At 33.7% G+C, this 23,689-nt stretch overlaps 1 protein-coding gene across 2 annotated transcripts; it reads left to right on the forward strand.

Moving 5' to 3' along the window:
- Positions 1–3,812: 3,812 nt before the first annotated feature.
- Positions 3,813–21,278, forward strand: LOC116111798 (non-functional pseudokinase ZED1-like). 2 transcript variants are annotated; one of them, XM_031397948.1, is made up of 3 exons: positions 3,813–4,050; positions 20,031–20,839; positions 20,912–21,278. In XM_031397948.1, the coding sequence occupies exons 2-3, from the start codon at positions 20,036–20,038 to the stop codon at positions 21,209–21,211; spliced, it is 1,104 nt and encodes a 367-aa protein (XP_031253808.1). In that variant the 5' UTR covers positions 3,813–4,050; positions 20,031–20,035; the 3' UTR covers positions 21,212–21,278. The 2 variants fall into 2 exon arrangements, with proteins under 2 accessions (XP_031253808.1, XP_031253807.1); XM_031397947.1 differs by lacking the exon at positions 3,813–4,050 and adding an exon at positions 19,840–19,925.
- Positions 21,279–23,689: the final 2,411 nt, after the last annotated feature.

Consider the following 23,689-nt stretch of genomic DNA (forward strand, 5'->3'; position numbering starts at 1 on the left):
TGGAGAATGGGACCTCTGCTGATCGTATTTATGTTCAAGTGAACCGCATTTCGAGCCTTTGTTATTGACACATCGGTTAAAGATTGCTATGGAGATAGCTATAGCAATTGCGTATCATCTTGGGTTCTCTCGACCCATTATTTTAGATCAATCAAGCCATACAATATTGTGTTCACTGAACAATATGTTGCAAATTGTTTGATTTTTCAAATCCATCGCTATTCCAGAAGGTGAAACTCACTAGAAGATAGTTCAATGGTAGGAACATGATGGATTTAGGCACACGACATCACAGCAAATGCAATGAAGGTGGATGTATAGCTTTGGTAGAATTCTACTTGTGCTTTTGATGGTCTCAAATCACATCAGCCTTCCAGTTGGCCTACTGAAATCATTTTGATGATTCTCAGTTCGCCTTCTGAATCATTCTTATGATTCTCCCATTCGGCCTACGAAACTCATTTTGATGGGCCTTTGGAGCGTGATGATTTCCCAGTTCGCCTGCTGAACTCATTCTGATGGGCCTTTGGAGCGTGATGATTCTCATTAGGCTACTGAATATCATTTTGATGGGCCTTTGGAGCGTGTTGTGAAAAAATACATGAGCAAGAGAGGTTTCTGAGGTAGTTGATCCCATAGTTGTTGGTTCTGGACTATCTCCCAAAAAAGAACAATTGCAAGCATTTGCAGAGCTTGCCTTTAAATGTCTCTCTCCTTCAGGCGAAGACAGGCAACAATGATTGATGTAGAAAACAATTAGGCACATTTATAAACTACTTGTAATTAATGTCTTAATTTGTGTACTCATATTACAAGATGTAAATTTTCATGCATTTATGAAGATTGAGAATGCTCTTGTATAGAACCTTTCACATATATTTGTTATTGATAATATATTGTTTCTATTTCTATAGAAGAAGTGTCAGCTTTCCAAAGAAAGCTGAGGTCTTTATAATTACAGAAGGACAAAATCATGATTTTTGACAAAACATAAGAGGCTTAACTTAACATTCAATCTGTTGTCAAGATATGTGATTTTTCTCACACACTATTTGAGGTGAGTTCGAGTCGGCCCATTATTTGAGTAGGTAAGAGATAAATCTATAATATCTTTATAGTGAGTTGGGATCTCTGTTTTAAAAATTAGATCGGACCGGCCGGTTAGTTCGATCAGACGGGACCTGACAACTTCTCCGTCTGGTTCAGGTCATAGGGGGGTTTTGTTATATTTAAAATTATGAGGGTTAATTTGTAATTTTATAGGGGTGTTTTGAAGATATGTCAAAAGTTTAGGGATTAATTAGTAATTTTTTGGATATTTTTGAAATAAATAAAAATTTTAGGGGCTAATAACTTTTAGGGGAATTTGTAATATATTAAAATTAAGGGATTAATAATAATTTTTTAAAAATAAAATTAGTTGACGTCAATGGTCCAATCGATTGACCCGTGACCCGTGCAGTAAAGGGTTGTCGTCAGATCTGGGTTTTAAAACAATGGCCGGGATGTTATATACTAAAATGCCAGCTCATTGATCAAGCAGACTTAACTTTGTTTTCTAGATAATTATACTGTCAAATCTAGACCATCTATCCATTTTATAGTTAAGAAAGAATCCTACTTGCAAATTAATTATATATGTTCTATTTTTAGTAATATATATATCAAATCTAGACCATCTATTCACCACATGTGGGCGCAGAACTAATGCTTCATCGTTGTAAGCTCCTGCCACAAATAATTCCTTGATAAATGTTTACATCCAGTGGAAATAAATATTTTTTAATTTGTTTTTATTATTTTTGTTGTCGCTTCTTGTTAGCCAGAATTCTTTCTCCGTATAAGTTGCCCCTTATTTGACTTCTTACTTGTATTATGTCTTAATATATGACCATAGTTACATATAAAGTTACGAATTTAATGTTATGCAAATGAAGGTGTGGCAATGCCATGTTAATTGACCTTTCCTTCATATAATTTGTTTTGGTATTCATATTGCTTGAAGGCAACCACATCTGCCTTAATTATTGATTAGACATAATTATTGATTAGACATTATAACTCTGTTTCTAGATAATTTATTATATATCTACATCATCTATTTACCATGTTATACTTTGATCTTGAGGGTAAAGGTCTTTATGTCCCCTAAATGATTGTTCTATATATATAGTTTGAGCTAGTTTTGGGTTTGAACTTTACCTAATCCGACGTTATATATGAGTTAGCTTTTGGGTTTGAATTCTATCAAACCCCATGTTATATGGGCTTGAGTTCTACCAAGCTTCTACAAGCCCAAGTTATATATGACGGATTCCCACATGCTTGGAATTTATAGAAAATGTTCTTTTGTTGATGAGATTCATATCAAAATTTTGTTTAACAAAGAAAAAAAAGAATTCTTGATTTATATCTATATACTTTATGTTATATGTGAGCTACAACAACATCGTGGTGAATCACTTACTTTCTATGATTCGCATGTTACGATGTTACTAGAAGAACCAAATTTTTCCATCATTTACATTATTTTTGTTGCTCATTTTTGGCGATTGGGCATTTGAACACGAAATATAAGTAGTTTCAATAAATCCACAAACTCGTAAAGAGAGAGATGAAGAGAAAAACTTATTGTATTACTCTAACTGAATACAATGTTTGGAATGAACTAAACCTAATACTAGCTAGCTTATATAAAATTTTACAAGTAGATATTATTAAGTATACAAGCAATGGATTGGATATGGTGTAATAAGACTAGATCCGTACATATCTATTGAGAGAATGATTAGGATTAAGTGCACAAGCATAAAATCTCAAACCTATTCGGTTAATATGTAGAAAGCTTCTACATATATTCTCTAACATATTCTTTTGATACTTGTAGGTCAAGTTTGGCTCAGGTCTTTTGACTTGTATATTAGACCTCACATGAACTGGGCATGAGTCTGCCGTGACACTACGTTGGTAGTGTGGCCTTTGATCGGTCTTGATGCTATTATTTATCACAGTATTACATTAAAGTCAGGGGCAACTTTCCATTCCTTATAATTTGTTTCTTTTGATGAAGCTTAGTGGGAATTAATAAACTATTCTGTATTTTCTTAATTCATGGAAAGCATGAGCCTCCAAATTTGACTTCGCATTTGACAATATCAGAGCAAAGGAAGCTTCCTGATCTTGATGATGGAAATTTCAGATTTTAGTGGGTCAACTTTCTAGTCAATAAGTGAACTGATGAGTCAAATCAAATAGTTGAGGAAGAAGATCAGAAGACTCTCTCAGTCTCAAATGAGTCACAAAGTTATTTTGAAGTTGATTGGATGCTGTTTAGAAACTTATTTTCTTGTTCTAGTATTTGAATGTGTGGAGTATATGCTAATCAAATATTTATGGTTCACGCCAACCACATTTCTAGCCTTTCTTATTGACATATAGGTTAAAGATTGCAATGGAGATAGCTAAGGCAATTGCATATCTCCATCTCGGGTTCACCCGACCCATGTTTGATTTTGAACTCTCCATGTCTATCCCAGAAGGTAAAACTATCTAATATCGTATTCCATGAACAATATGCTACCAAATTGTTTGATTTTGAACTCTCCATGACTATCCCAGAAGGTAAAACTTACATACCTGATGAAGTGACAGGAACATACAGATTTGTTACACCTGAGTATGTTATGACAAGTAAATTCAATGGAAAGTTGGATGGTTATCCACAGTTGCCTCGTTTATTTGTCAATTCCTAGGTTGGTAGTGTGGCCTTAGTGGGTAATGTGTCACCGTCTTGATGTATTAAATTGCAGTATATTCCTTCGAGTGTTAAATCAAACGTTGACAACACTTTTTTTTTTTTTTTTAATGAACTATTTTGTACTTTGTATTAGTGGGTCAACTTTTCTCGTCAATAAATGAACTGATGAATCTGAATAGACAGATTGATCAAATAGCTGGGGAAGAAGATCAGAAGATCCTCTCTCAAACTCAAGCCTTGCAGGCGTTGTTCTTTATCTTGCATGACACTTGAATATTTCATCAATCACGCAGGTACATATCCAGCTTTGAAATTTTTTTCTCTCTCTTCCGCAAATGGATTTACATTTCATTTATGCATTTTTAGGTTAGATGATGAGTTCGTTTTTGAAAGGAAGCAAACGGCAGAAACAGGAAAGATTTCTGTTGAATGGTAAAATTTTATTGAAAGAGTTGATTGCGTCTTCTAATGATAAATATAATGCAATTCGTAGCTTCACTGATAAAGAGGTCAAGATAGCACAAACAACTATAATCAACAGAATATTATAAGAAAGGAGGTCCCATATTCATTATACAAAGTTTTTCTACAAGATCGATTGGTTTCTGTTATGAAGTATTCAACTAATTTCTATGATGAAGCCACATGTGGTGTTAATAGCATTGTATTTGGATCGCAAATGAGTCACAAAAATTCTGAGTTTGCCGTTTGTTTTATCATCTCAATTATTGACTCCAATTCTAGATGTTAGAGCCCAACATCGACTAAACACACTCAAGCCTACTAGTTTATAAGAGGGAATAATCATTTTATTCAACAAGACCTTATTAGGTTATGAGTCAGACACATCTCAGATTCTATCATGGTATCAGAACTAGGCTTAGTTGAGCTGAGGATTTAACCAGTGGGTGAGAATGTAGAGCCCGCAATTACCTTCATCAACAAGCATGACCCAATATATGGGTTTGGCCATGAGGTGGAGTTGGAGTCCCACACTGACTAGGCACACTTAAACCTACTGATTTATAAGAGAGGGTAATCCTCTCATTCAACAAGGCCTTATTGGGTAAGGAGTTAGACCTATCTCAAATTTTTTCATGATATCAGAGCTAGACCCAGTTGAGTTGAGTGTTTTGTCAAATCTAGACCATCTATTCACCATTTTTATAAGAGTAAACAACATATTACCACTTGAGGTTTAGCAGAATCCTATGTTGATACCTTTGATTGCATTTATTATAGATTCCCACCTTTAAACAAAGCATAGGTAGGCAAACAAAAGAACTAAATAATACAACTAAAATTGAAAACGAAAGTTGTTTTTAGATCTGGACATTTGGGACTGGTCCCAAAAAAAGGGTCCTAGGAGGTCTGGTCCCAAACCCGGACCAAACCCATGGAGAAGGGACCGATCCCTAGATAGGGCTAAACCCCTTTGCATTTTTTCAAAAAAGTTTCCTAAAAAGTATCCAAAAACACCTTGTAAATTTGAAATTGACACCTATTGAGGGTTAAATTCAAATTTTTACAAAATAACCTTTCTAGGCCCTTAAAAATTTCATGAACCCCTCAACATAATTTTTTTACCCCTTAAATATAAAAAAAAGGTAGAGGGCAAAATTTTTTTTTCAAGCCCTGAAATTTCTCATGGGCTTGGGACCGGTGCTAGGCCCATGAGTGATTGGTCCTAATCGAGCCTAGGCCCGGATCTGGTTGGGACCAATCCCTGCCTCAGTCTAGTTGGTTTCAAGGAAGAGAGAATAGTTTATTTTATTTTATTTTTTTAAAATTATAAGAGAAGAGAATGTGAGAATGAAACCTTCTAGATTTTAAACTTGAAGAAAAAAAAAACCTTAAAACTTTTATTTGTAAGAGACGAGAAACTATTTTTATTTTTTATTTGTAATATTTTTTTATTACCACTTGCCGTTAATGTTACGTGTCCTTTTTTGACTCCTCTAGTGCCACAATATCTTGAGCCCACCAAAATGAGTGGTTCTTTGTTTTGTATGGTGTGATTTGTCATTTTCTCAAACAGATAAATTTATATCCCTAATAAGTAATAACGTATATTGTGCAAACTGATGAGAATGCCTTTTGCAGTTAAAACTTAAAACTAATGTCTGAATTTTAACTATGGGACGGAAAATGTTTTTTCCAAAGTTTACGGGTTGGAAATGTTTTCACCAAACTGTGGGTGGGAAAAGTCATTCTGTCGTCCTAGGTGGGTGGTGCGGCCTTGATGGGTAACGTGTCATCGTCTTAATGCCTTGGAGTGTTAAATCAAAAGTTGACAGCACATTAAAAGTCGGGGACAACTTTCCATTTCTTATAATTTGTTACTTTCGATGAAGTTAGTGGGACATTAATAAACTATTTTGTATTTTGTTAATTCATGGAAAGCATGAGCCCCCAAATTGACTTCTATTGACAATATCAAAGCAAAGGAAGCTTCTGATCTTGGTGATGAAAATTTCAGATTCCTATGTGGTCAACTTCTGGGTAATAAGTGAAACGATGAGTCTAATCAAATTAATTGATCAAATAGTTGAGGAAGAAGATCAGAAGACTCTCTCAAACTCAAGCCTTGCAGGCGGTTGTCTTTGTCTGGATGATACTTGAACATTCATCAATCAAGCAGGTACATTAAATATCCAGGTTTTCAATATTTTGTTTTTTTTCTGTGTCTATCCGCTATGGATTTAGTTCTTAATTGTTAATGATAATTTTAATTATGCATTTTTGGTTAGATGATGAGTTGGTTTTGAAAGAAAGCAACAGCAAAAAAGGAAAGATTTTGTGAATGGTAAAATATTGAAAGAGTTGATTGCGTCTTCTAATGGTAGTATAATAATATCGTAGCTTCACTGATAAAGAGATCAAGATAGCAACAAACAACTATGATCAACAGAATATATATAACACAAGGTTGGTATTCATTGTATAGCGGTTTTTACAAGATCGACTGGTTTCTGTTTTGAATTTTTCAGTGAGTATACCGAAAATAGTATTAATAGCATCGTATTTGCATCGCAAAGAGACAAAAATTTTGTTGAAGTGATGGATGTTGTTTAGAGACTGAAGCTCCCATTCTAGTTTTGAACATGTGGAGAATGGGATCTTGCTGATCGTATTTATCGTTCAAGTGAACCGCATTTCGGCCTTTGTATTGACACATCGGTTAAAGATTGCTAGGAGATAGCTAATGCAATTGCGTATCTCCATCTTGGGTTCTCTCGACCCATTATTTTTAGATCAATCAAGCCTACAATATTGTGTTCACTGAACAATATGTTGCCAAATTGTTTGATTTTTCAAACTCATCGCTATTCCAGAAGGTGAAACTCACGTAGAAGATAGTTCAATGGTAGGAACATATGGATTTATGGCACCTGAGTACGCTATCACACGAAAATGCAATGAAAAGGTGGATGTCATAGCTTTGGTAGAATTCTACTTGTGCTTTTGACTGGTCTCAAATCACATCAGCCTTCCAGTTGGCCTACTGAAATTCTTGATGATTCTCCCAGTTCGCTTCTGAATCTCATTCTTATGATTCTCCCATTCGCCTACTGAAACTCATTTTGATGGGCCTTTGGAGCGTGATGATTCTCCCAGTTCGCCTGCTGAAACTCATTCTGATGGGCCTTTGGGCGTGATGATTCTCCCATTAGGCCTACTGAATATCATTTTGATGGGCCTTTGGAGCGTGTTGTGAAAAAAACATTGAGCAAGAGAGGTTTCTAGGTAGTTGATCCCATAGTTGTTGGTTTGGACTATCTCCCAAAAAGAAGAGCAATTGCAAGCATTTGCAGAGCTTGCCTTTAAATGTCTCTCTCCTTCAGGCGAAGACAGGCCACAATGATTGATGTAGCAAAACAACTTAGGCACATTATAAATCTACTTGTCAATTAATGTCTTAATTTGTGTACTCATTATTACAAAGATGTAAATTTCATGCATTTATGAAGATTGAGAATGCTCTTGTAATAGACCTTTCACATATATATTGTTATTGATATTATATTGTTTCTATTTCTATAGAAGAAGTGTCAGCTTTCCAAAGAAAGCGAGCGTCTTTATATTAACAGAAGGACAAAATCATGATTTTTGACAAAACATAAGAGGCTTAACTTACATTCCAATCGTGTCAAGATATTGTGTTTTTCTTTCACCACTATTTGAGGTGAGTTCGAGTCGGCCCATTATTGAGATAGGTAAGAGATAAATCTAATATCTTTATAGTGAGTTGGGATCTCTGTTTAAAAATTAGATCGGCCGGCCGGTTAGTTCGATCAGACCGGGACCGACAACTTCTCCGGTCTGGTTCAGGTCATAGGGGGGTTTGTATATTTCAAAATATGAGGTTAATTGTAATTTTATAGGGGTGTTTTGAAGATATGTCAAAAGTTTAGGGATTAATAGTAATTTTTTGAGATATTTTTGAATAAATAAAAATTTTAGGGGCTAATAACTTTTTAGGGGAATTTTTGTAATATATTAAAATTAAGGGATTAATAATAATTTTTTAAAATAAAATTATCGTTGAGTCAATGGTCCAATCGATTGACCCGTGACCGTGCAGTAAATGGGTTGTCGTCAGATCTGGGTTTTAAAACAATGGCCGGGATGTTATATACTTAAAATGCCAGCTCATTGATCAGCAGACTTAACTTTGTTTTCTAGATAATTATACTGTCAAATCTAGACCATTATCTCACATTTATAGTTAAGAAAGAATCCTACTTGCAAATTAATTATATGTTCTATTTTTAGATAATTATATATAATATCAAATCTAGACCATCTATTCACCACATGTGGGCGCAGAACTAATGCTTCATCGTTGTAAGCTCCTGCCACAAATAATTCCTTGATAAATGTTTACATCCAGTGGAAATAAATATTTTTTAATTTGTTTTTATTATTTTGTTGTCGCTTTTGTTAGCCAGAATCTTCTTTCTCCGTATAAGTTGCCTCCTTATTTGACTTCTTACTTGTTAATTATGTCTTAATATATGACCATAGTTACATATAAAGTTACGAATTTTAATGTTATGCAAAGAAGGGTGTGGCAATGATTGTAATTGACCTTTCCTTCATATAATTTGTTTTGGTATTCAATTGCTTGAAGGCAACCACATCTGCCTAATTATTGATTAGACATAATATGATTAGACAATATAACTCTGTTTCTAGATATATTATATTACATATCTACTCATCTATTACCATGTTATACTTTGATCTTGAGGGTAAAGGTCTTTAGTCCCCTAAATGATTGTTCTTATATATATAGTTTGAGCTAGTTTTTGGGTTTGAACTTTACTAATCCGACGTTATATATGATTAGCTTTTGGGTTTGAATTCTATCAAACCCCATGTATATAGGGCTTGGTTCTACCAAGCTTCTACCAAGCCCAATGTTATATATGACGGATTCCCACATGCTTGGAATTTATAGAAAATGTCTTTTGTTGATGAGATTCATATCAAAATTTTGTTTAATCAAGAAAAAAAAGAATTCTTGATTTATATATATAACTTTATGTTATATGTGAGCTACAACAACATCGTTAGGTGAATCTTACTTTCTATGATTCGCATGTTACGATGTTACTAGAAGAACCAAATTTTTCCATCATTTACATTTATTTTTGTTGCTCATTTTTGGCGATTTGGGCCTTTGAACACGAAATATAGTAGTTTCAATAAATCACAAACTCGTAAAGAGAGATGAGATGAAGAGAAAACTTTATTGTATTACTCTAACTTGAATACAATGTTTGGATGAACTAAACCTATACTAGCTAGCTTTATATAAAATTTTACAAGTAGATATTATTAAGTATACAAGCAATGGATTGGAATATGGTGTAATAAGACTGATCCGTACATATCTATTGAGAGAATGATTAGTTAAGTGCACAAGCAATAAAATTCTAAACCTATTCGGTTAATATGTAGAAAGCTTCTACATATATTCTCTAACATATTCTTTTGATACTTGTAGGTCAAGTTTGGCTCAGGTCTTTTGACTTGTATATTAGAACCTACATGAACTTGGGCATGAGTCTGCCGTGACACTACGTTGGTAGTGTGGCCTTTGATCGGTCTTGATGCTATATTTATCACAGTATTACATTAAAGTCAGGGGCAACTTTCCATTCCTTAATTTGTTTCTTTGATGAAGCTTAGTGGGACATTAATAAACTATTCTGTATTTTCTTAATTCATGGAAAGCATGAGCCTCCAAATTTGACTTCGCATTTGACAATTATCAGAGCAAAGGAAGCTTCCTGATCTTGATGATGGAAATTTCAGATTCTAGGGGTCAACTTTTCTAGTCAATAAGTGAACTGATGAGTCTAAATCAAATAGTTGAGGAAGAAGATCAGAAGACTTCTCAAACTCAAGCCTTGAGGGCGTTGTTCTTTATCTTGCATGATACTTGAATATTTCATCAATCACGTAGGTTCATCACATATCCAGCTTTTAAATATTTTTTTTCTGTGTCCATCTGCAAATGTTTTAGTTTTCTTAATTGTTAATGATAATTTGCATTTTAGTTAGATGAGTGTTTGTATTTAAAGGAAAGCAAAAGGAGAAACAGGAACATTTCTGTTGAATGGTAAAATTTTATTGATTTTGAATGCTCCATGTCTATTCTAGAAGGTGAGACTGACATAAACGATGACGTGAGGAAGATACGGATTGTTTTGCACCTGAGTATGTTATGACAAGCATATTCAATGAAAAGTTGGATGTTTATAGTTTTGGTACTTGAGCTTTTAACTGGACGAAATAATTGATCGATCATTCTCGTGAAGAAATACATTGCAGGATAACTTTACTGAGTAATCCCATAATTGTTGGTACCGAATTGGTCTCTAGGAAAGAACAGCAATTGCAAGCTCTTACAGAACTTGCCTTAAAATGCCTCTCTAAATTTGCTCAAGAAAGGCCGAAAATGATTGATGTAGCAAAAAACTCAGGAAAATGTAAATGAAGGGTGTGGCAATGCCTTTGTAATAGAATAGAGCTTTCCTTCATATAATTTGTTCTGGTATTCATATGCTTGAAGGCCACCCCATCTGGCTTAGTATTGATTAAACATATATACTAACTCTGTTTCTAGATAATTATATCTCCCTTGTTGGCTTGACTTGCTCATGATGTTTATATAATTCTACAGCATATATATCCCTTTGACAGATTCCACATGCTTGGAATTTATAGAAAATGTTGGTGAGATTTGTATTGAAATTTTGTTTATTCTCGATTTATATCTATATATTTATGTTATTATATGTGAGCTACAGTAAGATCATTAGGTGGATCATTACATTTGTCTTTTGTTGCTGATTTTTGGCCATATTACTGTTCCTGCATATACAAAGTTGCCTCCTTTCTTGACTTCTTCATATTAGGTGGATCATTTCCTCTTATTTTTTCTTTTTCGTGAGGTCGCTTAGCATTTAACTCATTTATTTCTTAGAAATTATTTAAAAAAACCCTATAAATATTAAACCCCATTAAAAAAATCAAACATCCTTTACAAAATCATATCATTTGAGATAAGTTTATAATATTGAATAAATGAAACAGTAAAAGTGAATTCTATTATTGAATACTTGAAAGATGATAAGTTTGATCTTCTCTCCCCTTGGTACATCAAAATTAATAGCTTCTACTTCTAGGGTGTTCTTAAATGCATTAAATTTCTGTCGTTTTAAATTGACCGGGGTTGTGGCGCGCATAGTGGGTCATTCTCCTCAAAAGGATAGAAAAGAAGCTCATTAAAGAATATGATTTACCATAAATCTAACAATTAAAAAAAAAGAAAAAGGGTTTCTCCGAATTTTTTTTTTTTTTATTGTACTTACTCTACAACTGCCGGTGTGGCCTTAATCTTTTCTTTTAATTTGATAATTTGCGGCTGCAAGAGGCCAGATTTGGCGGTCAACATAAGTATATCTTTGGCCGTTGACTGTCAAATTAGCTTTTTACGGTCAAATCCAAATGGATCTGACTGAAAAGGGCTAGATCGATAATTACCAGCCATTTCGATCGTTATACACCATTATGATAGATTCCGACAACTATGGATAAATAGGGGTGTTTTTTATTAATTTTTAATTTTTTTTAAGGGGCGTTTAACTAAATTAATAAACTTAAGGAGTTTAAAAGTAATTAAAAAATAAATAGTATTCTTAAATAATAAAACAAACAGTATTTTGGGAATATGGATAGGAATAACAAAACAAACGGAGCCAATGCACATTACAGTTAGGGGCAAATTTTTATTTCTATAATTTTATTTATTTATTTTAATGAACGTTAGTGGGACATTAATAATCTATTTTGTATTTTGTTAATTCATGGAAAGCATAAGCCTCCAAATTTGCAATTATGAAAGCAAAGGAAGCTTCCTGATCTTGGCGATGGAAATTTCAGTTACTTTTCTCGTCAATAAGCAAAGGAAGCTTTCTGCAAATGGATTTAGTTTTCTTATTTGTTAATGATTATTTTAATTTATGCATTTTAGGTTAGATGATGTGGTCGTTTTTAAAGAAAGCAAAAGGCAGAAACAAAAAGAGGAAACATTTCTGTCGAATGGTAAAATTTTATTGAAAGAGTTGGTTGCATCTTCTCATGGTAAATATAATCTATTTCATAGCTTCACTGATAAAGAAATCAAGATTGCAACAAATAACTATGATCAACATAATATTATAATTTCAGGAGACTTTTATTCTTGTACAAAGGCTTTCTACAAGATCGATCAATTTCTGTTGTAAAGTTTAGATTTGATATCTTTCTTGTGCAAAATAGTATTATATCATTATATTTGCATCGCAAATGAGTCACAAAAATATTTGAAGTTGATTGGATGTTGTTTAGAGTCTCACTTCCCATTTTAGTTTTTGAACTTGTGGAGTGTGGGACTTTGCTGATTGTCTTATCGTCATGTGAACCACATTTTGAGCCTTCGTTATTGACACATCGGTTAAAGATTGCTATGGAGATAGCTCATGGATTGCATATCTCCATCTGGGTTCCGTCGACCCATTATTTTAGATCGATTGATCCCATCTATTGTATTCAGAACAATATGTTGCCAAATTGTTTGATTTTTCACACTCCATTGCTATTCCAGAAGGTAAAACTCACGTAAAAGATGAAGTGCTAGGAAGATTTGGTTTCTGGCACCTGAGTACCTTATGACAGAAAAATGCAATGAAAAGGTAGATGTCTATAGCTTTGGTATAATTACTTGTGCTTGTACTGGTTTCAGAGCAACTGAGTCTTCCAGTTGGATTACTGTAACTTGTCTTAATGCAATTTGGAGCATGTTGTGAAAATATACATTGAGCAAGACAAGTTTACTAAGATAGTTGATCCCAAGTTGTGGTTAGAGACTATCTCCGAAAAAGAAGAGCAATTGCAAGCTTTGCAGAGCTTGCCTTTAAATGTGTCTCTGATTCAGCCGAAGACATGCCAACAATGATGAGTAGCAACAACTTAGGCACTTTATAAATCAACTTGTCAATTAAGTCTAATTTATGTACTCATTATTATAAGATGTAAAACACCCCACCAACAGCCACTGTGGGCCGTCGACAACCACTGCGAACAGTTGCAACCCAAACAGCTCATGGAAGGTAGGAAATGGCCTCCGTGCGCCATATGACCATTTTCGGCCAGATCTTCGGCCAAAGATCTGGCTGAAATGACCAAATCTGGCCAAATCGATGGCCGTTAATAGACGTGGCTGTTAACGGCTGTCGATCTGTGAAAATGGCCATATCGGCATAAGATAGCCATTTTGAGCTTTTGTACGTCGTTTCAACGGTGGCAACGACAGGTGGGTGGGTGGGAGTGGTATCTTGGGTGAGTTGAATTTGTTTTAAATTCAAGAGTATTTTGTCTAAAAAGTTAATTAGTTTGGGTAAAATAGTAAAAATCATATTCATGTAAATAAATTAAAAAATAAGGGTATTTATTCTAAAATTTTTTAGTAAAGGATAAATTATAAAAAAAAATTATTTGATAATTTTAAAATATTAAAAAAAATAAAGGTAATCAACATATCTATTATTAATATTTAAAGATTATCAAAATTAAAGTCTCACTTTCCCTCGGCCAAACGCCCTTTTACAACATTATCCACGGAGGTGTAAATCAAACGTGGACGGCACATTAAAAGCCGGGCAAATTATTTTATATAATACTTTTTGGAATTCTCGCAGTAAGTTAATTAAAAATACTTACAACTTCGAACTTCAAGAAATTTCGATATCTTTATTATAGACATTGGGTCCCATTTACAGTAAGACATTACACATTCCGCGAGGCTAAATGGCAGGAACGTGATTACCCCACTAACACAAGGCTGCTCAAATAACAACCAGATAGCCTTATCAAAGCAAAGGAAGCTTCTGATCTTGGTGATGGAAATTTCAGATGGTGGGTCAACTTTTCTCGTAATAATGAACTGATGAATCTAAATAAACAAAGTGATCAAGATAGTGAGGAAGAAGATCAGATCGAAGACTATCTCAAACCCAGGCCTTGGGGCATTGTTCTTTATCTTGCAGATACTTGAATATTCATCAATCACGCAGGTACAAATCCAGCTTTTAAATTTTTCAAATGGATTTAGTTTTCTTAATTGTTAATGATAATTTTAATTTATGCATTTTTAGGTTAGGATGAGTTGGTTTTTGAAAGAAAGCAAACGGCAGAAAGAGGAAAAACGGCAGAGAGGGGAAAGATTTCTGTTGAATGGTAAAACATATTGAAAGAGTTGATTGCGTCTTCTAATGGTAAGTATAATCAATATCGTAGCTTCACTGATAAGAGATCAAGATAGCAACAAACAACTGATCAACAGAATCTATAAGAGATTGCTCGCGGTATTCATTGTACAGCAGTTTCTACCAAGATCGACCGGTTTCTGTTTTGAATTTTTCAGATAAGCGTACCAAATTTGTATTAATAGCATCGTATTTGCATCGCAAATGAGACACAAAATTTTTTTGAAGTTGATGGATGTGTTTAGAGACTGAAGCTCCCATTCTAGTTTTTGAACAGGTGGAGAATGGGACTCTGCTGATCGTATTTATCGTTCAAGTGAACCGCATTTCGAGCCTTGTTATTGACACATAGGTTAAAGATTGCTATGGAGATAGCTAATGCAATTGCATATCTCCACTTTGGGTTCTCTCGACCCATTATTTTTAGATTGATCCGCCAGAGACTATTGTATTCACTGAAAATATGTTGCCAAATTGTTTGATTTTTCATTGGCCATCGCTATTCCAGAAGGTGAAACTCAGTAGAAGTAGTGGCGGAACAGTTGGATTTTGGCACTGAGTACGTTTGGACACAAAAATGCAATGAAACGGTGGATGTCTATGGCTTGGGTGTAATTCTACTTGTGCTTTTGACTGGTCTCAAATACATCAGCCTTCCAGTTGGCACCTGAAATTCATTTTATGATCTCCCAGTTCGCTTGCTGAAACTCATTTTTATGATTCTCCCATTCGGCATACTGAAACTCATTTTGATGGGCCTTTGGAGCTTGATATTCTCCCATGAGCCTACTGAAACTCATTTGTGGGCCTTTGGAGCGTGATGATTCGCCCATTAGGCCTACTGAAACTCATTGATGGGCCTTTGGAGCGTGGTGATCTCCCATTCGGCCTACTGAAAACTCATTTTGATGGGCCTTTGGAGCGTGATGATTCTCCCATTAGCCCTACTGAAAATCATTTTTATTATTGTCCCAGTTCGCCTGTTGAAACTCATTGTGATGATTCTCGCTTTCGGCCTAGTGAATGTCATTTTGGTGGGCCTTTGGCGCGTGCTGTGAAAAAATACATTGAGCAAGAGAGGTTTACTGAGATGGTTGATCCCATAGTTGTGGTTCTGGACTATCTCCTGAAAAAGAAGAGCAATTGCAAGCATTTGCAGAGCTTGCCTTTAAATGTCTATCTCCAGCCGTCGGACAGGCCAACAATGATTGATGTAGCAAAACAACTTAGGCACATTTATAAATCTACTTGTCAATTAATGTCTTAATTTATGTACTCATTATTACAAAGATGTAAATTTTAATGCATTTATGAAGATTGAGAATGCTCTTGTAATAGACCTTTCATATATATATATATTGTTATTGATAATTATATTGTTTCTATTTCTATAGAAGAAGTGTCAGCTTTCCAAAGAAAGCTAAGCGTCTTTATAATTACAGAAGGACAAAATCATGATTTTTGACAAAACATAAGAGGCTTAACTTAACATTCCAATCTGTTGTCAAGATATTGTGATTTTTCTTTCGCCCACTATTTGAGGTGAGTTTGAATTGAAAGGGATGCATTCTGAGACGCATTATTTGAGATGGATAAGAGATAAATCTACAATATCTTTATAGTGTACTGGGATGTTATATACTTAAAAGGCCACCATATTTAACTTTGTGATTAAGAAGACTTAACTCTGTTTCTAGATATTATACTGTCAAATCTAGATCATCTATTCACCATTTTATAGTTAAGAAAGAATCATACTTGCAAATTAGTTATATATGTTGTCTAATGTAGACCATCTATTCACCACATGTGGCATAAAGTCTAGAGACCAAAATTCGGCAGAACTAATGCTTCATCGTTGTAAGCTTCTGCCACAAAATCATTCCCCGATAAACGTTTACATCCAGTGGAAATAAATATTATCATCATTTATATTTTTAATTTGTTTTTATTATTTTTGTTGTTGCTTCTTGTTAGCCAGAATCTTCTTCCTTCGTATAAGTTGCCTCCTTATTTGACTTCTTACTGGTTAGTTATGTCTTAATATATGATCATAGTTACATATAAAGTTACGAATTTTAATGTTATGTAAATGAAGGGTGTGGCAATGCCCTGTTTCTAGATAATTATATTATCATATCTAGATCATCTATTCACCATGTTATACTTTGATCTTGACAGTAAAGGTCTTTATGTCCCCTAAATGATTGGTCTTTATATATATATATATGGTTGTGTTCTCTCTCTCTCTCTCTTTGGGCTAGTTTTTGGGTGAATTCTACCTAGTCCGATGTTATAGATGAGCTAACTTTTGGGTTTGAGTTATATCAAACCCCATGTTATATATGGGCTTATATTCTACCAAGCTTCTACCAAGCCCAATGTTATATAATTATCGGGAAACAAAGTTAAGTAGATCCCATAATTGTTGGTACCGAATTGTCGTTAGAAATAGAACAGCAATTGCAAGCTCTTACAAACCTTGCCTAAAAAATGTTTCTCCAAATTCGCTCAAGAAAGGCCGAAATGATTGATGTAGCATAAAACAACTTAGGAAAATGTATAAATCTACTTGTTAATTATTTCTTAATTTATGATCGTAATTACTTTTAATGTTATGTATATGAAGGATCAAGGGTGTGGCAATGCCCTGTAATAGAGCTTTCCTTCATATAATTTGTTCTGGTATTCATATTGCCTGAAGGCCACCACAACTGCCTTAATTATTGATTAGACATGTACTTGGCTCTGTTTACAGGTAATTATATCTCCCCTGTTGGCTTGACTTGCTCTGAAATCCCCCTGAGACAGAATGTTTATATAATGATACAGCATATATAGCTCCTTTGACAGATTCCCACATGCTTGGAATTTATAGAAAATGCTCTTTTGTTGATGAGAGTCGTATTGAAATTTTGTTTAATCAAAGAAAAACGATTCTTGAGTTATATGTGAGCTTTCTGTGACTGGCATGTAACTAGAAGAACCAAATTTTTTCATCATTTACATTTATTTTTGTTGTTGATTTATGGCCATATTACTGTTTTTGTATACACACATATGCCTCCCGTTCTTCTTGCATTTGGACCATTTGATAATTCCTATGTAGGTAGTGTGGCCTTGATGGCAGTGTGTCATTGTCTTGATGTTATATATATTAGAGTATATTTGGTTCAAGGAATGTTAGATTACTGGTAATATTAAATTATTGGAAAGTTAGATTATCTAGAAGATTACTAGGAATCTTTAGGAAAATGTGTTTGATTAACTGACGGATACTTTATATTAATATGTTTAGTTGGATGAATAAATTAGTGGGTATGTTATTTAAATTACTAAATTGCCTCTAATTAAATATTATTATTATATTATTTTTTAATATTGATTATTATTTGGATTGTTATAACCCCTACATTTAAAAATTTAGCAACAATAACCCCATAATAAAAGTTTAGAAAATTAACAAAACACCCCCACCAACCAAGCCACTGTCAGCATTCGACAACCACCGTCGGCAGTTGGCAACCTAACGGTGCATGGAAGGGCCTCCCTGCATCTTATGACCATTTCCAGCCAGAGATCTGGCTGTCAATGGCCAGATCGATGACGAATTTGGTTGGAAATGGTCATATCGAAGCACGACAGCTATTTTCGGCTTTCCATGAGGCGTTCCTATCGTAGCAGTTGCCGATGACAGACGGTGGCAAGTGGGTGGGGGTGGTGGCTTGGGTGAGCTGTAATTTATTTTGAATTCAAGGATAATTTTGTCCAAAAAATTAATTAGTTGGGGTGAAATCATAAAAGTCATATTTATGTAAATATATTTAAAAATAAGGGTATTATTATCCTAAAATTTTATTAATAAAAGATAAAATTGTAATAAAAAAATATTATCCTGATAATCTTAGTATATCTAAAAAAATAGAGATAATTAGATTATCTTTATTATTATCAATAGTAATTATTATTAATATTTAAAAATTATCAAAATTTTATATTATTTGACAATTTTACATGATAATCAAATAATATACGATAAGATAGCCTAATAATTTATCATTATCGTCAACTAAATGGTCCTTTATAATATCAGTAATGCTAAATTTATCGACCCAATTATCGATTTGATATACTGACTCATGTGAATTGAGTCAAATTTTGAGATTTAGATTGTTGGGTAATTGGATCGATATGTCTGATAAGTGTAGTATTACTGTTATAATAGTATCTACGGAGGGTTAAATCAAACGTGGCCGGCACATTAAAAGCATGATTTTTATAATACTTTATGGGAATTCTAACAGTAAGTTAATTAAAAGTACTTACAACTTCGAACTTCAAGAAATTTTGACATCTTTGTTGATGGACATCACATAGGGTCCCATTTACAGTAAGACATTACACATTCGGCGAAGCTAAATGGTAGGACACGTTATGTTGACACCTAGACCCCACTAACACAAGGCTGTTCAAATAACAACCAGATAAACCTTGTCAAAGCAAAGGAGGGAGAACGGTTTACACATACTTAAAAGATTTGTTGTAACGATAAAATGATACCTAAAAAATTTTAAAATAATTTTTATTTGATAATCATGAAAAGACTAAAATAACTTTAAAAGATTGATATTTTAGAATTTTATAAAATTAAAAATTTTTAAAAAACCCCCTAAATTTGTTAATTTAATTAAACAGCTCAATATATAAAAATTTTGTAATATAACAAAAACACCCCATCACCAGCAGTGCTAGATTTTGGTCACCATCATCGAAATCTGGCCAGCAAATTGCATTATGACACAGATCCGTAAGATCTATGTAACACGTCGATCTAGCCTTTTCCAGCCAGATCCGGTGGTGATGGCAGGAATCTGGCATTAATGGCGGTGAGGGTGTTTTTGTTATTTTATAAAAATTTTATACATTGGGGTGTTTAGTTTAATTAGCAAACCTAAGAGGTTTTTAGAAATTTTTAAATTTATAAAAAACTAAAATATCAAACTTTCAAGGATATTATAGTCTTTTCACTATTATCAAACAGAAATCATTAACGGCATATGACAGAAAGTACCTATTTGTCGTTTTAAAATTTGGTGGGTATCACTTTTTCGTTAAGAGAAACCATGGGTCGTTCGGGCAAGCAAAGGAAGCTTCCTTATCTTGGTTACGGAAATTTCAGATTACTAGTGGGTCAACTTTTCTCGTCAATCAATGAACTGATAAATCTAAAAAAACAAATTGATCAAATAGTTGTGAAAGAAGATCAGAAGCCTCTCTCAAACTCACGCCTTGCGGGCGTTGTTCTTTATCTTGCCTGATGCTTGAATATTATTTCATCAATCACGCAGGTAAATTACACATCCAGCTTTTCATTTTTTTTTTTTCTGTGTCTATCCGCTAATGGATTTAGTTTTCTTAATTGTTAATGATAATTTTAATTTATGCATTTTTAGGTTAGATGATGAGTTGGTTTTTGAAAGAAAGCAAACGGCAGAAAGAGGAAAAACGGCAGAGAGGGGAAAGATTTCTGTTGAATGGTAAAACATTATTGAAAGAGTTGATTGCGTCTTCTAATGGTAAGTATAATCAATATCGTAGCTTCACTGATAAAGAGATCAAGATAGCAACAAACAACTATGATCAACAGAATATTATATTAACACAAGGTTGGTATTCATTGTATAGCGGTTTTCTACAAGATCGACTGGTTTCTGTTTTGAATTTTTCAGATAAGTGTACCAAATATAGTATTAATAGCATCGTATTTGCATCGCAAATGAGACACAAATTTTTTTTGAAGTTGATTGGATGTTGTTTAGAGACTGAAGCTCCCATTCTAGTTTTTGAACATGTGGAGTATGGAACTCTTGCTGATCGTATTTATCGTTCAAGTGAACAGCATTTCGAGCCTTTGTTATTGACACATAGGTTAAAGATTGCTATGGAGATAGCTAATGCAATTGCGTATCTCCATTTTGGGTTCTCTCGACCCATTATTTTTAGATCAATCAAGCCAAACAATATTGTGTTCACTGAACAATATGTTGCCAAATTGTTTGATTTTTCAAACTCCATCGCTATTCCAGAAGGTGAAACTCACCTAGAAGATAGTTCAATGGTAGGAACATATGGATTTATGGCACCTGAGTACGCTATCACACGAAAATGCAATGAAAAGGTGGATGTCTATAGCTTTGGTAGAATTCTACTTGTGCTTTTGACTGGTCTCAAATCACATCAGCCTTCCAGTTGGCCTACTGAAATTCATTTTGATGATTCTCCCAGTTCGCCTTCTGAATCTCATTCTTATGATTCTCCCATTTGGCATACTGAAACTCATTTTGATGGGCCTTTGGAGCGTGATGATTCTCCCATTAGGCCTACTGAATATCATTTTGATGGGCCTTTGGAGCGTGTTGTGAAAAAATACATTGAGCAAGAGAGGTTTACTGAGTTAGTTGATCCCATAGTTGTTGGTTCTGGACTATCTCTCGAAAAAGAAGAGCAATTGCAAGCATTTGCAGAGCTTGCCTTTAAATGTCTCTCTCATTCAGCCGTAGACAGGCCAACAATGATTGATGTAGCAAAACAACTTAGGCACATTTATAAATCTACTTGTCAATTAATGTCTTAATTTATGTACTCATTATTACAAAGACGTAAATTTTAATGCATTTATGAAGATAGAGAATGCCCTTGTAATAGACCTTTCATATATATATTGTTATTGATAATTATATTGTTTCTATTTCTATAGAAGTGGTGTCAGCTTTCCAAAGAAAGCTAAGCGTCTTTATAAGTACAGAAGGACAAATCATGATTTTTGACAAAACATGAGAGGCTTAACTTAACATTCCAATCTGTTGTCAAGATATCGTGATTTTTCTTTCGCCCACTATTTGAGGTGAGTTCGAGTCGGCCCATTATTTAAGGAATAATACTTTGGGTATTAACGGATGGGTACTAATCTGTGTACTAACTAAAGTATAGTACGTGTACTATACGTATAGTATGGGTACTATGCTTTAGTTAGTACACAGATTAGTACCCATCCGTTAGTACCCATAACATCACTCTTATTTAAGATAGGCAAGAGATAAATCTATAATATCATTATAGTGCATCGGAATCTTTGTTTTAAAAATTAGATCAGACCGGCTGGTTAGTCCGGTCAGACCGGGACCCGACAGCTTCTCCAGTCCGGTTCAGGTCATAGGGGGGTTTTGTAATATTTCAAAATTATGAGGGTTAATTATAATTTTATAGGGGTGTTTTGAAGATATGTCAAAAGTTTAGGGATTAAGTAGTAATTTTTTGGGGTATTTTTAAAATAAATAAAAATTTTAGAGACTAATTTAAACTTTGTAGGGGAATTTTTGTAATATATTAAAATTAAGGGATTCATATGTAATTTTTTAAAAATAAAATTATCGCTGATATCAATGGTCCAACCGATTGACCCGTGACCCGTACAGTAAAATGGGTTGTCCTCCGATTTGGGTTTTAAAACAATGGCCGGGATGTTATATACTTAAAAGGCCAGCTTATTGATCAAGCAGACTTAACTTTGTTTTCTAGATAATTATACTGTCAAATCTAGACCATCTATTCACCATTTTATAGTGAAGAAAGAATCCTACTTGCAAATTAATTATATATGTTGTCAAATCTAGACCATCTATTTTTAGATAATTATATATAATATCAAATCTAGACCATCTATTCACCACATGTGGCATAAAGTCTAGGTACCAAAATTGCGCAGAACTAATACTTCATCGTTGTAATCTCCTGCCACAAAATAATTCCCTGATAAATGTCTACATCCAGTGGAAATAAATATTTTTTAATTTATTTTTATTATTTTTGTTGTCGCTTCTTGTTAGCCAGAATCTTCTTCCTCTGTATAAGTTGCCTCCTTATTTAACTTCTTACTTGTTAATTATGTCTTAATATATGATCATAATTACATATAAAGTTACGAATTTTAATGTTATGCAAATGAAGGGTGTGGCAATGCCATTGTAATAGACCTTTCCTTCATATAATTTGTTTTGGTATTCATATTGCTTGAAGGCAACCACATCTGCCTTAATTATTGATAAGACATACTTAACTCTGTTTCTAGATAATTATATTATCATATCTAGATCATCTATTCACCATGTTATACTTTGATCTTGAGGGTAAAGGTCTTTATGTCCCCTAAATGATTGTTCTTTATATATATAGTTGTGTTCTCTCTCTCTCTCTCTTTTTCTTTGAGCTAGTTTTTGGGTTTGAATTCTACCTAGTCTGATGTTATATATCAGCTAGCTTTTGGGTTTAAATTCTATCAAACCCCATGTTATATATGAGCTTGAGTTCTACCAAGCTTCTACCAAGCCCAATGTTATATATGACAGATTCTCACATGCTTGGAATTTATAAAAAATATTCTTTTGTTGATGAGATTCATATCAAAATTTTGTTTAATCAAAGAAAAAAAAGAATTCTTGATTTATATCTATATACTTTTATGTTATATGTGAGCTACAACAACATCGTTAGGTGAATCACTTACTTTCTATGATTCGCATGTTACGATGTTACTAGAAGAACCAAATTTTTCCATCATTTACATTTATTTTTTGTTGCTCATTTTTGGCGATTTGGGCCATTTGAACACGAAATATAAGTAGTTTCAATAAATCCACAAACTCGTAAAGAGAGATGAGATGAAGAGAAAAACTTTATTGTATTACTTTAACTTGAATACAATGTTTGGAATGAACTAAACCTAATACTAGCTAGCTTTATATAAAATTTTACAAGTAGATATTATAAAGTATACAAGCAATGGATTGGAATATGGTGTAATAAGACTAGATCCGTACATATCTATTGAGATGAATGATTAGGATTAAGTGCACAAGCAATAAAATTCTAAACCTATTCGGTTAATATGTAGAAAGCTTCTACATATATTCTCTAACATATTCTTTTGATACTTGTAGGTCAAGTTTGGCTCAGGTCTTTTGAATTGTATATTAGACCTCACATGAACTTGGGCATGAGTCTGCCGTGACACTACGTTGGTAGTGTGGCCTTTGATCGGTCTTGACGCTATTAT

This window comes from Pistacia vera, unplaced genomic scaffold (genome assembly GCF_008641045.1).
Source record: "Pistacia vera cultivar Batoury unplaced genomic scaffold, PisVer_v2 Contig650, whole genome shotgun sequence".
In the NCBI taxonomy this organism is placed as follows: Eukaryota; Viridiplantae; Streptophyta; class Magnoliopsida; order Sapindales; family Anacardiaceae; genus Pistacia; species Pistacia vera.

Bases quoted from the DNA above. Each gene is read 5' to 3' on its own strand.
- LOC116111798 (XM_031397948.1), top strand. From the start codon at position 20,036: ATGATGAGTTGGTTTTTGAAAGAAAGCAAACGGCAGAAAGAGGAAAAA. The intron at 20,840-20,911 runs ATTCATTTTGAT...TGGCATACTGAA, and splicing joins CTTCCAGTTGGCCTACTGAA to ACTCATTTTGATGGGCCTTT.